The sequence below is a fragment of the Rhyacophila brunnea genome, unplaced genomic scaffold, assembly GCF_057557595.1.
Source record: "Rhyacophila brunnea isolate RB1 unplaced genomic scaffold, BYU_Rbru_1.0 scaffold_11, whole genome shotgun sequence".
NCBI lineage: Eukaryota > Metazoa > Arthropoda > Insecta > Trichoptera > Rhyacophilidae > Rhyacophila > Rhyacophila brunnea.
Window position 1 is genome coordinate 32,892,211 of NW_028232763.1, and position 15,632 is coordinate 32,907,842.

Genomic DNA, 15,632 nt, shown 5'->3' on the forward strand with positions numbered 1-15,632 from the left:
CCTGCGCTCCTTGGTTGCTTGTTAGAATCCATGTATGTCCAAAATGGCATGTTGCATCCAAAGAAATGGTTAACAACTGTACTTTGTAAAGAGTTTATTAATAACAGCACCTACTATATTCCATTTCGGAGATTTTTTTCCTTCTGCAATTATTAGTAATTATGTACCTATACCTATAATCTTTTAAATCTCATAAATCCAAAACAATTGTTTTATAGAGACAGTAAAAACCGTCCAATTTTCTGTTTTTATAATTTAAACATTGATAAAACACTCATAATGACAAAGATTCCCGGTATTTAGGTATGAGGTTTGTAACATTTTTCTCTGTATAGATTTACGATGTTCTTCTGAATTGATTTTTCGTTTTTTTTTTTTTACGTCAAACCACGAGTGCAAGAATCTTATACAGACGTAAATATTCGATAATATTTGTTAATCATTTGTTGCCTATCTGAGATTTACGAGTTTTAGGTACAAGGTATACTTACAAACATCGACAATATGGTTGGTGCTCAGCCCTTTTTGCCCTAGTGACGGTCATGCCATGACCTTCTGCCTGTCACGCTATCAGCAACCAATAATTATTATTGAATGGCTTTATATTCGAGATGCGCTGCATTTCAGAGTCAAGGACGTGTTCACAATGCCGTAATCGTAAAGAAAAAAAAATCTTTAATTCATTACACTTTTACATTATTATACCAGCATTTTTTTTACAGCAACAATGAATACGTACTTTATTGAGATTAGCATTGACGGATTATAGATATAACACGCCAATACTATAACTTACATTCCCGCGCATTAAGGCTTGGAGCCAGTGATGCCAACCGTACTATAATTATAGTACAATACTATAGTTTTAATTCCGCGAAAAATGTAAGATACTATAATTTTACGCCAAATATACCAAAATACTATAATTTTAAAGGATTCAAGACGTATGATGTTTCTGTACTATATATTTTTTAGAAATACGATAATTTTTACGCCTTCGTACTATAATCAGCATTAAAAAAGATGGCAACATTGCTTGGAGCACACAATCATTCGGTAACCATAGCCATCGGTGGTTGTGAAAAAATTCCCGCTGTTCCCATCTGGCTTCCAGTAAACAGTAACCCAATATTTCTTTGGTAAAATCGAAACTTGAAAACTTGGCAGCCAATGGCGATTTTCTTTGACGCAAATGACGCCATCGATTCGTCAGAAAGTTTAAAAGGCGGCCTCCAAACAGTTCATACCAGTCATAAATTATTACAGATGCGTATTTCTCAGAAATATATTTTTATATCGATTTAGATTTCACAGAAAAAAAACATTCAACAATTTTAGTCTCCCAGTGAAACTATTTATCTCAAGTGTTGCTAAGAGACTGTAAATTAAGCTAGAAATTGTGAATATTATATACCTACTTACCTACATCTTGTTGTGAAAATTTTTCTCGTCCTGATTTATTACCTAATGAAGGTGTATAACTATATATTATATACTAGTAACTTATAAAGATTTTGAGTAAAAAAAACTACAAATCGTCCACAACTAGATAACTCTGATTTGGTCGTTGTTGGGAAAATAAATTTATAAACTTTACTTGATTAACATAAATCTGGGCTATAATTATTATTTAAAATAAAAATTGTTCTTGTCTAATTAGAACAACCTAAATAATGTTCAATTGTATGAAAAAATATTGTACTTAGTTACCTATATTATTTTATTTATTTAACGCATTTATGGTTTTAAAGTTATCTAATATTTTCAAACACAAAATTAATACAGTTCTCATTAACTTCTGTCTTACCGAGTTTTACCATTTTGTAGAGAAAGAAATGTAAAATCATATTTAATAGCTATCTCAAAAACAGTGAAAATCAAGTTATCTGGTATTAGTATTGAGGTGACGAATTGTAATTTATATAGTTACGTTCTATTCGTGTTTTAATATAAACTCATAAAATCTATTTTAAAGTGAACTAAATCTATACATGGCAAAATCAGTTTGGGCTTCTGGAGTCATAGGACGTCGTCGCCGTGGTTTATGAAATATTTTATTGGCAGCTGCATAAAGACGTATTATGGTTATCAAGTCCTCTTCACTTTGGGCTATGCAGCCGTTTATGTAATGAAATAATTACGTCGATGCCATAGGAAGCTATGAACACTTTCTCTCCATCAAAGGACGACTTTACATGTCCTTAATATCATCGATTCAATTTTGGCTCTGGGAAAGTATTACCAATGAATCATTTTTTTGGAAGCGAATGGATAGTGAGCTATTATAATGTTAGCTATTTTTTTGCACCCGATGAATAGAACAGCTACATAAAACTCTAGAGAAAAATTTAGATTCTTTAAGCTGGTTCATCGATATAATTACTTACATATTTAGTAAATTTGCAGTGACTAGGTCTCGTGTCATCTTGGCTCGATCGAAATACGAATATAAGACACACTAGGAACCTTAGTCAACTATATTCAGGCCGTGGCACTGAATTGCGAATTACTATCGTAGATATAATGCGGTAACTGGTTAGCAATAAATGAAGATTTTCGATTGTAGGTATATTCGTTCATATTATTATTACCATTTATTTAAATATGCAACACGCATAATTGAATGTAGCCTGTCCACAATAATGTCGAGCTGAGATAATGGCACTTTAGCAACAACATGATATTAAAAATGTATGTAAAATTGTTAAGTAATAGTATTTTATTTCAAGAATAATTTTTTTGCGGCTTGGCTATTTTTAGCCGAAGGTAGAGAAAACCTTCTCGCATCTGAACTAGGTACCTATATCATCTCATTTTTTATTTTTTGTGGACTGGCTAGGTACTTTCTGCATAACTATGTCCAATTTTCTGCTAACCTAATAATATTAATTGCTCGGGGGGAGGGGGAATGAAAAATGAATATAAATTACATCGTTTTTTTGTAATTCCTAAATGGATTTTTTACAAAAATAATTACTTAATAGCATTTTTATTATAAACTACATATTATTTTGTAGGGTTTATTTAATGTAGGTACTCAATAAATTCATTTTTTTTCCAATTTGGTGTAGTCTTTGAGAATGATGCAAACTAGCAAGTTTTTCAGTGTCTGGTTGCATTGTTGTCAGTGACAAACGAAGATAATCTGTATTCACGATATTAAGACGGTTGCAAGCTTTGGGAACATATGAATAATACCTACAACCAAATCATGATTGATAATACAATAAAATGAAAATTATCTCAGTTTCGCGGATTTATCCAGTTCTAACTTAACTTGAAGTGCGATTAATTAGATTAAATCTCAATAATAGAGTCGATTATGGTACGAGGGTGGGTCAATAATTCCTTAGAAAAAAGCATTAAAACAGTTTTTATTTTTGTATTTTTTTTTTATTTCTCAACATAATCTCCTTGGAGCTCAATACACTTGATTAGACGTTTCTCAATTTTTTTTAAACCGTCAGAAAAATAAGTTTTCGGAAGGTCCTCAAAATAAGCATTTGTCCGATCGATGACTTCTTCATTTGAAAAAAAACGTTGTCCACTTAGCCATTTTTTTAAGTTTGGGAAAAGGAAAAAGTCACTGGGGGCTAAATCTGGCGAATACGGTGGGTGGTCGACCAATTCGAACTTCAATTCTTCAATTTTAGCCATTGATCGTAAACATGTGTGAACACGGGCATTGTCCTGATGAAAGAGGATTTTTTTCCTGTTTAAATGAGGCCATTTTTCTTCAATTTCGTTTTTTAGCTGGTCCAATAAAGATGCATAATAATCCCCTGTTATTGTTTTTCCTTTTTCCAAATAGTCAACGAAAATAATTTCATGTGCATCCCAAAATACAGTAGCCATAACCTTACCAGCTGATTTTACGGTTTTCGCCTTCTTTGGACATGGTTTGTCTTCGCAATCCACTGCTTTGACTGTTCTTTCGTCTCGGGAGTATAGTGGTGTATCCATGTTTCATCTACAGTCACAAAGCGACGAAAAAATTCATCCGGATTGCGTTGCATGAGAGACAACAGGGCTTTAGAGGTCACCACCCTATTGCGTTTATTGTCGACTGTGAGCAAACGCGGCACCCATCTTGCAGAAATATTTTTCATGCCCAATTTGTCATGTAAAATAGAAATGACGCTACCTTTTGAGATCCCTGTAACCTCAATTATCTCACTCAACTTTAATTTTCGGTCACTTAACACCATATCGTGGATTTTATTGATCATTTCTGGTGTAGTCACCTCTACAGGACGTCCTGAGCGTGGTTCATCCTTTGTTGATGTACGACCACGTTTAAATTCATTTAACCAGTTATAAATAGTTGCAAGTGAAGGAGCAGATATGCCGTGAACTAAATCCAACTCATTTTTTATTTCCTTTGCTGTTAACCCTTTTATATTAAAATGTTTAATAACAGCTCTAAACTCAATTTTCTCCATTTTTCCATTTTCCACAAGCAAATTTTTTTTTTAAATGTACGAAAAACACACAACAACCCGACCAATCTGATTGAAACTTCGCAGCATACTGAATCGGTAGTGCCGCTGCATGAAAACAAACCGCTTACAGTACTAGTCGCGCCACTTGTCGGCTTTTCTAAGGACTTATTGACCCACCCTCGTATATAATATGATACAGTAGTATAAAATACCGGGTAGCAAAGAGTTTAGTTAGACGATGAACAAAAAGTAATGGAAAACTTTAATAATATGTAAAAATAAATGCACGACGCCGTCAAATCCACAATAATAATCGAACAGTAGCTGTGTTGACCGTTTTGAATATTTGCATATTTATGGAAACATCACCAAGGAATTTTCTCTAACTCAGAGGTCGGAAACTTTATTGAAAAACATATATTTTTTAAATTGCCATGGGCGATTGCCTATATAATTTGGTTTTGCTGCTGTAAATCATTAAAAATTTTGAGCAAAGAACATCTCGATACCCCACAATAGGAGAACAACTCAAAATTTAAAGGTTTTGAGTTAAGAATGCCATTCGATGTAGAATAATTTTCTCTTTATAATTCAGCAAAAAAAACAATCAAAAATTTCTTTAAAGTATCATAAAATCGAATAACCCTTTCTGAGATTAATCAGTAATTCCGTTATATAATCAAATTTATTGGTTAATTCTTCATTAAAATGTACAATTTCATTGTGCATTGATGAATTCCACTAAATTAAATATAAAAAAACATACACTTTCATCGAAATCAAGGCTTTAAAATTAAAATGAGAATTATTGCAAAAAATTCAAACGCCATTATCTTGGAACAAGGTTTTATGAGTTGTTCCCCTATTGAACTGGGGGGTATCGATCTGTAGTAGTGGCGAAGGGTGACTTTTGGAAAGAGATAGGCTGTGGAGATCTGAGAAAAAGAATAGACTTGTCAAGTATACTTACGAGGAATAGGAAGATAAGACGATATTACTACTAATGAATAGGTACACACTAATGACAACGACACACTAATTCAGTGGTTTCCAAACTTTCTGTTACTACGCCTCCCTTTAAAAAAATCTAATATTGGCCCCCCTTTATTTCCTTATTTTCCTTTATTTCACAACCACATATTTGAAATATTTAATAGCCCTGAAACAAAGCAGCACCGCAGGCGACTATTTTTGTTAAGTATTAATAAAATTAATAAACTAACCAAGAACTCAGTAAATAGATTTTTATTTGCTTCGTTGGTTATTGATTAGCTTCGCATGCAATCCGGTGGGTAACCTGTTTGCAGTAATTGAATATTTCTATTAAATTAATTAATGTAGGTACCCATTACTATTTTACAACATTTTTTTACGAAGTGTTTACCATATTGAATTCGACGAATAACCAGCGCTATGATCGAAATTTTCAGGTTCGTGCCCCGGCCTGAATATAGTCATACTAGGTATATAGTATATACCACCAACATAGATGTGTTCGTAGGATACTGTAATGGAGCACTCGACTTATTATATTTTTTATAAGATATGAGGTGTCACTTACCGAAATATTTTCAAAGCAGATCGGTAAATTGTATGAAATGTATTAAGTTGAAATCCAGGCTTCTAACTTTTCTATGCCATTAAATCATTCCCTCAGTACTTCGTGATTTTAGATTTTTTAATATGGTTAATTCTTTATGCAGGGTTTAATTGATATTTAGAAACTAATTACATAATGCCATCTGCAGTTTCACATTATGAAACGATCATTACTACAATTATCTAAAAAAGACAGACGTTATACGTGGTAAAGAAGACATCTCATTTTAGACCTATTTAGGTGGTAAGCCTATCCAAAGATATAACTTAGGAAATTTATGCTAACGTCTATAATTATTAAGGAACGTGCCATGCCTATAAAACCAATATATGAGGCGTCTAATTCCAAAAAGCGATAAGTCCACATGTTGTCAAAATCGAGAAAAAATACGCACTATCTATTATATAGTATTCTTTGTATAATTTTACACAATATGTATTGATCTATAAATTCCAAAACGCGACATAACCCTACGAAAAAAAATATTTTAAGTCTCGATTTATTACAAAAAGCGCTAAGTCCGTGTTTCATATTATTTAAAGCTTGGTTGATTTCGCGCGTGTTTAAGTCAACCAATAAGGGAACGTTCAATATTGAAAATGGCGTATCCCATGCTGTAGCATCTGGTAAACTCATGACAGTGCCATGGAAATATGTGCCGTATGCGGCATAAATTAAAAAGCGAGGTACAAGTAGCGCTATGTCCAATTTTATTTTGCCTATATTTATTACATTTAAGAGTTTATCGGCTGAAACAAATAATTGACATCATTTGGTTCTAATTTCGTACAAATAATTGAAGCTTGAAACATAACAACGTTGTTTCCCGAAAATATTGAATTGTGGACTTGTCGCTTTTTGTAATCAGACGCCTCATACTCGTACATACCTATTCTAAGTTTAATGAAAACAATAAAATTAATTCATACCTAAGTATTACTGACAAAAAATGGTGCACTATTTTTCGGATACCCATAGCATATTTCCTTTCAAAAGTCACTCTTCGTCACTGAAATATGTACTCAGTAATGCGAAAATACATTGTTTAAATGTTATAATTCTTACCTAATATGGTATAGGTTTTTTTCAAGAAATGGAGTCATAATTTGGTCATATAATGATGAAATTCCACAGTGAGAGCGCTACGAATATCCCCCCTCAGGCGTCACGTTGGCGACCTCTGCTCTAACCCTTTTTATTTCATTGCCGAAGATTTATCGAAAATGTAAATTTTGTTTCCTCGCCATAAATTTGTGTAGCAATTTGGACCCCTTGCATTCCTTGACTGTGGTGTTTTTTTTTGTTGTGCCCATAGGCTTGGTGCTAATATTATAGTAGCACCAACGATACATTCGAGTTCTGCCATTCTGGCGTGCAAGACGTTTATTGAATGTTTACCATGAATTTTTAAAAACTACACTTTCGGGATAACTCGATTTAAATTGTCTAATGACATTTCGGCTTTATGGATGTAGAAATGTCGGATTTCTATTATGAACATTCTCAAAATGTAAAATGGCTCTGAAGAATATGATGCAATAACTATGTCAGTACAAAAATTGTAAGGGTTTTAAGGAAGTGCACGGACACCATGGCCCCCACAAGGGGGAGGGGGTTATATGCCATTAGCCTGGGGCCCCGGGAGAGGCCCAGAATGGCGAGTTGACCAGCTAAGTGAGATTAACACACATCACAAATTTACTCTAATACTAAAAAAGTCACCTGCACCGCTACTTTACTTCAGGATTGTTAAATATTTTAAATTTGTGGTTGTGTGTTGCAATTTGTTGCGATATGATTATTGATATATTATTTAAATGATAATTCCTCTATAGTATTTGGGTAACACTACTGTAGAGCATAATGCTGCCCTTAACCATACCGATAGGTAGGGGGTCCGCTAAAGATCCTGGCCTGGAGGCCCGCTTCAAGATGTGGGAGCCATGACGGATACAATATGTTGGCATTCTAAGCTTAAGGGCGGCACATAATGACGTCACTGACTCCAACATTATATGTATTATTATTTATTTAAGAAAACGAAACATTGTGGACATAACAAATCAAAATTCAGGACGTTCACAACATGAGATTTACATTATAACAAATATTACTCTCACAAGAGAGAAGGTTAATAATAATTGTAATAATAATAATAATAAAAAAACAACAATTTTATACAATAAAATAAAGTTTCAAAAACAATATGCAGAATACATCATTTTTTCGAGCGCATTTACTAATCTTGCACCCCTCGCTAATCGAACCTGATAGGCTAGTCTCGAGGAAACAGTTCTGACCCAGAATAGGTCATGGCTGCGACCACGTAGGTAATTGACATGCGCATATAAATAATTCAAATTCTTTAGGACGCCAGGATTAGAAGCCATCCCTTGTGATAGCATGCAAAAATGTTTAGAATTGCCATAGATATAGTTCAAAATGAGTTATTTTTCCAAAGCATTTCGCTTGCGTCGAATCTCATAAAACCGTCCACAATGATTGGCGGAAAAAAGCTTTAATACGTACATTCAAAAAGCTACATAAAGAAAAAGCTGTCCATTGTGATTGTTGGGTCTACTATACTCTTGTCAGATTTTGATCTCCTTTTTTATTTACTTGTTTTGGTCTTTTCTAAGGCTGTCTCGTGTCGTCCTTTTTGGGGAAGGCATGCCTTAGACATCGATCGGTGCACCTGTTGCGAAAGAATTCCGCGGAGATTTAATGCGGCCTCGCAAAATTGTATACAGGTACCTAACCACTCAGGTACTGCCTAATGAATTCCCCACGGGGCGAATAAATGATGGAATGTCAGCTCTGTAGTTTATTTTTTATTGAATCAGAAATGAGTAGGCACATTTCGATGGCTATATTATTAGATACCAGTGGCGAAGGGTGGAGGTAGGCTGTTAAGATCCGTCATAAATAGTGCACAATAAACTTTGTCAGTCATTCATATTTGTTTTCATTTAAATAATATCTACTACAATTATTTACAGATGGTGTGGGTTCGTTTTTAAAATTCAATTACACCCTGCGAAACCAAGCCACAATAATATTATGAGTCGAAAAATACTCGTCTATCCATAAAATATCTAAAATTATGCAATTAAATCATACATAACGTATTATATTTTATAGATAGAATAATATTTTGTATCTATTATAGTTTGGTTTAGGCAGAGCTAATGAATTTAAAACCAACGAAAACAAATAAGTATGAATGCAAAAGTGTGCACAGTTTTGTCGTATCGCCCAAAGTATACCAAAACTATTATGGTTTGGTTGAGGTAGGGTTTAATTGATTTTTAAAAACTAACCAACACCATCTGTAAACTGTCGCCTGTATGACTAACAGAGTTTAATGTGCACTATTTATGGCGGATCTTAACAGCCTACCTTCACCCTTCACTACTGCTAGGTACACGTCACAGTAGCTATGTAGTTCGCAGGTACATTCAATCATACACTATTCTTATATAATATAGATAATCGCAGAATCCCGTAACGTAAACATTGTTCGGTTGTAGTTTATACATAATAATATTAGTGTTATCGTTTCCAAGGGAAAATGGTGCTGAATCTCTTTACCCATCCACCTTGACTATAATCAGACATTGAACACTCGCCACGATTTAGATAAAGAAGTGCTCCACCTTTCAGTACGTTGTTTTTCAATGTGTACCCATTAGATCCCGAATGGATCGTGCGAGGTTACATGTAAATTGTACGTATAACATTTCACCGTAGCACAGTTCGCCGTGAGCTTTCTTATCGGAACGAGATGAAAAAATTACGCGTTCTGTATTTCTAATTTAATTAAATACCTATGTTTTACTGTCTTTCCCTTGTATTTCGGTAGTTTTTATTACGAATTTTGTAAGACGTGTTTTAAGCTAGTAGGTACAAGCCAGGCGAAACCACGCCAATTTTCATAGCCGAACCATAACCTAACGTAACCTAACAAATAATCCAGTAAATCGGCTATTTTCAAAATTTGTTTGCTGCTGGCTTCTGCTGTAAACCGACAAGAACCGTGCTTTATTTAGACATGAATTTTATCTCAGTACTATACGACCATATATTTCCGATTTCACGGTGAACTGCATACGTACAAATTTCCGGACACGATCGTGCGAATGGTTAAGAACTGTTTCTAATTTAAAATTACCTAATTTACCCCACTCCAGCCCTATATGGTCCGCTAAGGAGCGATCATGTTAATTTTTAAGGGAAGGGGGTTAATACTTCGTTATAAGTAAGTAATCTATCAATAAGTGGTAGTCCGAACCCACCATATGGATTCGGGGCGAACTTTGCCCTTTCCCATAGGCAAATTTAGATCACCCATTTACGTGAGTTCTCTGTAATTTAGATTTTGATACAATCGCTTAGAATCATTTTTTTTTGTCAATACTAACTTGGACTTTTCTGAGAGTTCCATATTGCTATGCTACATGACACCTTGGCGCAGCACACCTGCCGTTATCCTTAAAACGGCAGCCATATTTTACAATATCATTGAAGGTGCAGATGTCTGTCTCTTGTTTCATTTTTTTTTTAAATATGAAATATGTTACTTCCTCCGATCTGTAAAATGTCGACTGCTGCAACTAAAATTGAACAAATAAGCCACTCGGATATTGTAATATTGTATCAAATTCTCCTTTTATGAATAGAGTGCGTATTAAGTAGATTCCTAAACTTTTATGGTAATACTATGAGACAAGTAGGGGTTCCCTTTAAGTTTACAGGAAGGTAGACTATGATTATGATAGGTAACTAGTGCTAGGGCAGTCATATTTACGTGATACAAAAAATCTACGTCCTCATTAGTTGGCCATATTATTCAGGAGTCCACTCGGACGATGTGTAAAATAAGATATATAGGTATTACACAATATGAGCATATCTTCGCGCAGTCTTTAGAAGCATGGGTCGTTTCAGACAATGAAGCAGACAGCAAGGAAAAAGGGCGTAACCCTCATTTGTCCAAAATAGGTTTTATTGGATAATAACGTCATTAAATAGGTACACGTTGTGTCCAAAGGATGTAAGCTGCAAACACTGATTTAATATCCAAATATAGCTGGCAATTTAAAAAAAAAATAAGGAAGTGAAATCGGAAAAATGACTTAACCATCATATTTGTTGGTTTTTTTTTTAAATTTAACTCAATAATTAATATCAGATTTGCAATATAAAAACCAAATAATTAATTAATTATCATGCACTTTTAGGTAATGTCTATTTTGTATTTTAACTTTGATCGAAAACCATAACAAAAACGTTGTGTGGATTACGCCCTTTTTCCTTTCTATGTCGATGTGTTAGTAGAAGATTCGATAGAATTGGGTACACTATAATATTGGAATACGAACAAAAAATCGCAGATGGTGCTGGTCAGTTTTTAAAATCCAATTAAACCTTGCATAACCAAACCATAAGGCTTCGGCCACATAGGCAGGTGCCTTGCTTGGTGGCTACGTGCTAGGTGACATATCCTAGTGAACGAACGCACACTATTCTACCGCAATGGCCACACTGCACCCTTCGCGCCTCGCTACGTGATTACGAGTCACCTCGTGAATCTCCCGGCGAACAAACGTGTTGGTTATTTTTATTGTGGCACCTACTGATTTTGCCATTGTCTATGGATTTTGCGAGATGGCGGATGTTTCTTCAGTATGACAAACGTCAAACACCTTATATTTTGAGGTTATGAATAATGACAAATGGTATGAATAATTGACAGTACGCACGCAACAAGTTCGAATTTGAGACTTTCGAAATTTTAAACTTTCTGGTTAGTTTTGAGAGTGACATATCGTTGTTGACTTGAGCACTCCCAAATGTCAAATGAATTTGTACCTAAACACGTAGCGTGCAATGTGGCGGTAGTGTTTTTAGTAGCAAGCATAGAATCTAGCTCAGGACTAGCGAAGCACCTGCCTATGTGGCCGAAACCTTATAGTTTAGCCATGCTATGTGCGACTTTTTTAGTGATACTTAATTTGTTTTCGTTTTATTCTCCCAGTGGATGTGATGTTTGATGGTTTTTTTTTCTTCTACAGGTCGCGGTGCTATGTCCGGGCATGCGCGCGCTGTGCGGCGTCCCCGGGCTGCGGGCGGGCGCGCCGCTGCCTGCCGCTGCGCGCTTCCTCGCCCTGCGGCTCACCCCTGCCGCGCCGACGAGCTCGCCACCGACGAGTGCCGGGGTAGGCTCACCTCCAGCGCCGCAGGCGACGCCAGCAGCTCCGCTCTGCCTACTCGTCGATGCCAAGGCGCGCGTCAGAGACCTTCGCAAGCACGCACGCACACACCTCCTACACCGCGGCGTACGACACACCGACATCTTTGGAATAGCAGTGCTCTGTGGTGAGTTGTCTTTTTGTCTAATCCGAGACCCAATGAATGTTAGGCCATCCGCTCACGAGAATACTAAAAAAAGACGCAACTGAAACTAAAATTCCAGCCAGTATCTAGCTAATGTATTTCAATGGCGGCTCGCTGACGGCAAGACTGGAATCTCTCAGTTTCAAAACGTTCGCGACCGAAACCGAAGAGACGCGACATGCTAGTCTCCCAGTCGCTCAGTTACCAGTCACCCATAAAACAGTGATACCAATGTAAATAGATTCGATGAAAAATCATATTGAGAAATTGGGAGCACTATCAGATTGACATTTTTATTAGTCAGGGAACACAGTAAAAATAATAACTAATAGAGCGAATTTGTGGTGTGCTTATCTCACTTAAGTGGTTGACCCGCCACGTCGGGCCCCCGTGCTAGAGCCCTGTGAGTGCCCCCTTGTGGTGGGCCATGGGTAGGTATAGCGGATAGCCTATCCGAATTATTTTTATTAATCCGTTCTGTGGTTATGAACTTTTTTCAGATACGAGTATAATATGTCTGAATCATCATTAATTAACTTCTAGTAGGTAATGCCTTTTCGTGTATATTTGCACCCACACTATTCTTATGTATTTTAATGGATTTTAATTTACATATTGATCGTGTAATTTTGTAATTTGATTCATTACGTTATTTGATTATATCATTACACTGCGATATGCTTCTATAATCTATCTCTACCAGGATACTTATAGCCATAGGCAGTTATTAACTTGCATGCAAGCCAACTTCGATTGTTTGGCCAAGTTATATTTATAAAACCTAAGTGCAATATTATTTATCTAGTCACGCTCCAGCATAGGAACGTAGGACAAGCGTGAGGTCGAAGGCGCGTCTTGCCATGTGAGACACGCGCATAGATTGTTCTTGTAGCAACGTTGACGAGTGAAGCAAGGTCGGTCTACGACGGCGGAATTTGTGCAGCTGTGCCGTAAGGGCGCGGAGTGACGCACTCTCGCAGGAAGCGGCCGCCCCCGCACAACTGGCGAACTGTCTCTCTCACGATGTAATATTATATCGATTTGAATTAACAATCGGATGAGTTTGTTCAATTTTACGAATTCAGTTATGACGACATTGAAAAGCCAAGCAGTTGACAGTATCACAGTTCACCGTGAGATGCTGTGTAAGAAACCGATGGCCTTATAGCATCAGTATCAAATTCATGTCTAAATTAAACACTAATAAAATACGTACCCAAGTAATAATAATTACAAGATAAAAAGAAGTTTTTATATACAACGTTTTTTAAATTTTCTGTTGAATCATATAAACTTACTTGACTAGCTTAAACGATCAAAAAAATGTGTACTTGATAGAAATAATACTGACATGTCATATTGATTTCCATAGTAACGCACGTGTATATTAATAATTTAGTTGCTAGGACCCCAGACCCTAGCAACCAATAATGGTGTCGAAATAACTTTTCATACAAAACAGAATTAACTGAAAATGAATTCAATGCTGCTCAAAGATGGCTAAAAGTATTAACAAATGCATTGGCATCGTGTTCTGATATATTCTAAAAGTTTAAAATGTCTAGCTAGTCGGGAAATAGTAGGATTGCAAGATTTGTACCGGACAAATAATAATACGAGCTAAGAAAAACGTTTTAAAATTCACCGGATAAGTAAAGTAAAAATACAATCATATCGTATAGGTATATTTTTATAAAATTTTGAACGGTTCAAATGTTGGTTAGCAAGTAGGTGCTTGTAATAATGACAGCATTATTAATTATTATATAAGTGAGTGTTTGATATCAATCAATATCAAATTAATGTTCTTATTGAATTTAATACGATTAGAACATAATCGTATCACTGTATGCAATGCTCGAACAACGCGTCATTTTTTTTTTTATCTCAATGCTATACGGCTATCTTTTCCCGGTACAACAGCTCACGGTAAACTGTGGTACGGAAAATGTAAGGCGTACAATTGACATGTAATACAAAATTGTATAAATTAGCGAAGTTCTAGAAGCTTGGATGGTACATGTAGTCGGTGTTTTGTAAAATGTCTAAGTAGATTAGTAGATAGATACATTTCCAAGTTTTGAATTGCTTTAATTTTTTTTTTATTGTGCAAAGGGTCATTTAAACACAAAATTAATTGAGTTAATTTGATTTCAATTTCATTTGAGTCAATGAAGTCGGAAATGTTGAAAATACTGGATTTTTACAAAATGAGTGTTTTCGCAAGCATAAAAAGCAAGAATCGCCGTAAAAACCCCTAGTAATAAGTTTTGTTTTTTTTAGCAAAATGGTGCACTTATGTGTGAGGGGTGTCCATTTCGTAAAAATATCCAAAATAATTTGCAGACGGGATGAGACAGGGTTGACAAACTTTAGCAGATGCCACCTGACTTCCCCATTTACCCCGCCTACTACTCAGCCTGTCGCACCTTCAACCACCGTGGATTCCCGCACTTTTCCGGGTACACTCTTCATAACCAGACATTCTGCACTAGACTGCGGCTATAACTACAGGGAATACCGACCTGTCGCATCAACGAATGGTTTTCGAATGTGCGTGGCTTTTAGACATGTCGTGTCAGAATATTTCAATAAACATTGGATGCGTCAATATGTTGCACCCAGGGGACTCAAAAATGATGGGAACTGAAATAACTAACGGGTGTGGAGAAACATGCAACCGATCTCGAGTGTGGAAGAATATGGGATAAACTTCACGTGTAAAAAATACTCTTGTCCTTCGTTATGATAACATTACTGATCACGATGTATGCGTTGACGCTCATTCAATATTGGTGTTTTTGAAGGTTGCAACGCACTATTGCACGTCTATAATGTGTGGTTAATTTTCGTAGGATACTCACACATTCAAAACCCTGCGTTAAAATGTAGTGGATTGGGGAATAGCCTATCGAAATTCTATTTATTAATCTGTTCTGTGGTTGCACAATGCATAAGATCCACTGGCGCAGGGCTTGAGAGGGGCCAATCCGTTGAGAAGGCTGTTCGACAGCCAAATCACGCAGGTCACGACCCCCCCCCCTATGTTAAGATCTGGTCCTGACTGCATTCACAGATGCAAGTAGCGAACAATAACAAATTCAATTAAATGTTTCTGAGAGACACTTTATAGTCTCACACAGAACAGATAATAAATAGAATTCCGATAGGCTGTATATACCAATACAGTTAAT

At 35.8% G+C, this 15,632-nt stretch overlaps 1 protein-coding gene across 2 annotated transcripts in view; it reads left to right on the plus strand.

Annotated features, from left to right (window-relative positions):
• Positions 1-15,632, plus strand: part of ex (FERM domain containing expanded) — a 35,108-nt gene that overhangs the window by 3,182 nt on the left and 16,294 nt on the right. For both annotated transcript variants that reach the window (XM_085960276.1, XM_085960275.1), the window contains exon 2: positions 12,117-12,420. In XM_085960276.1, coding sequence (XP_085816402.1) covers positions 12,138-12,420 — 283 coding nt within the window. In that variant the 5' untranslated portion in view covers positions 12,117-12,137. The remainder of the gene's footprint in view (positions 1-12,116; positions 12,421-15,632) is intronic.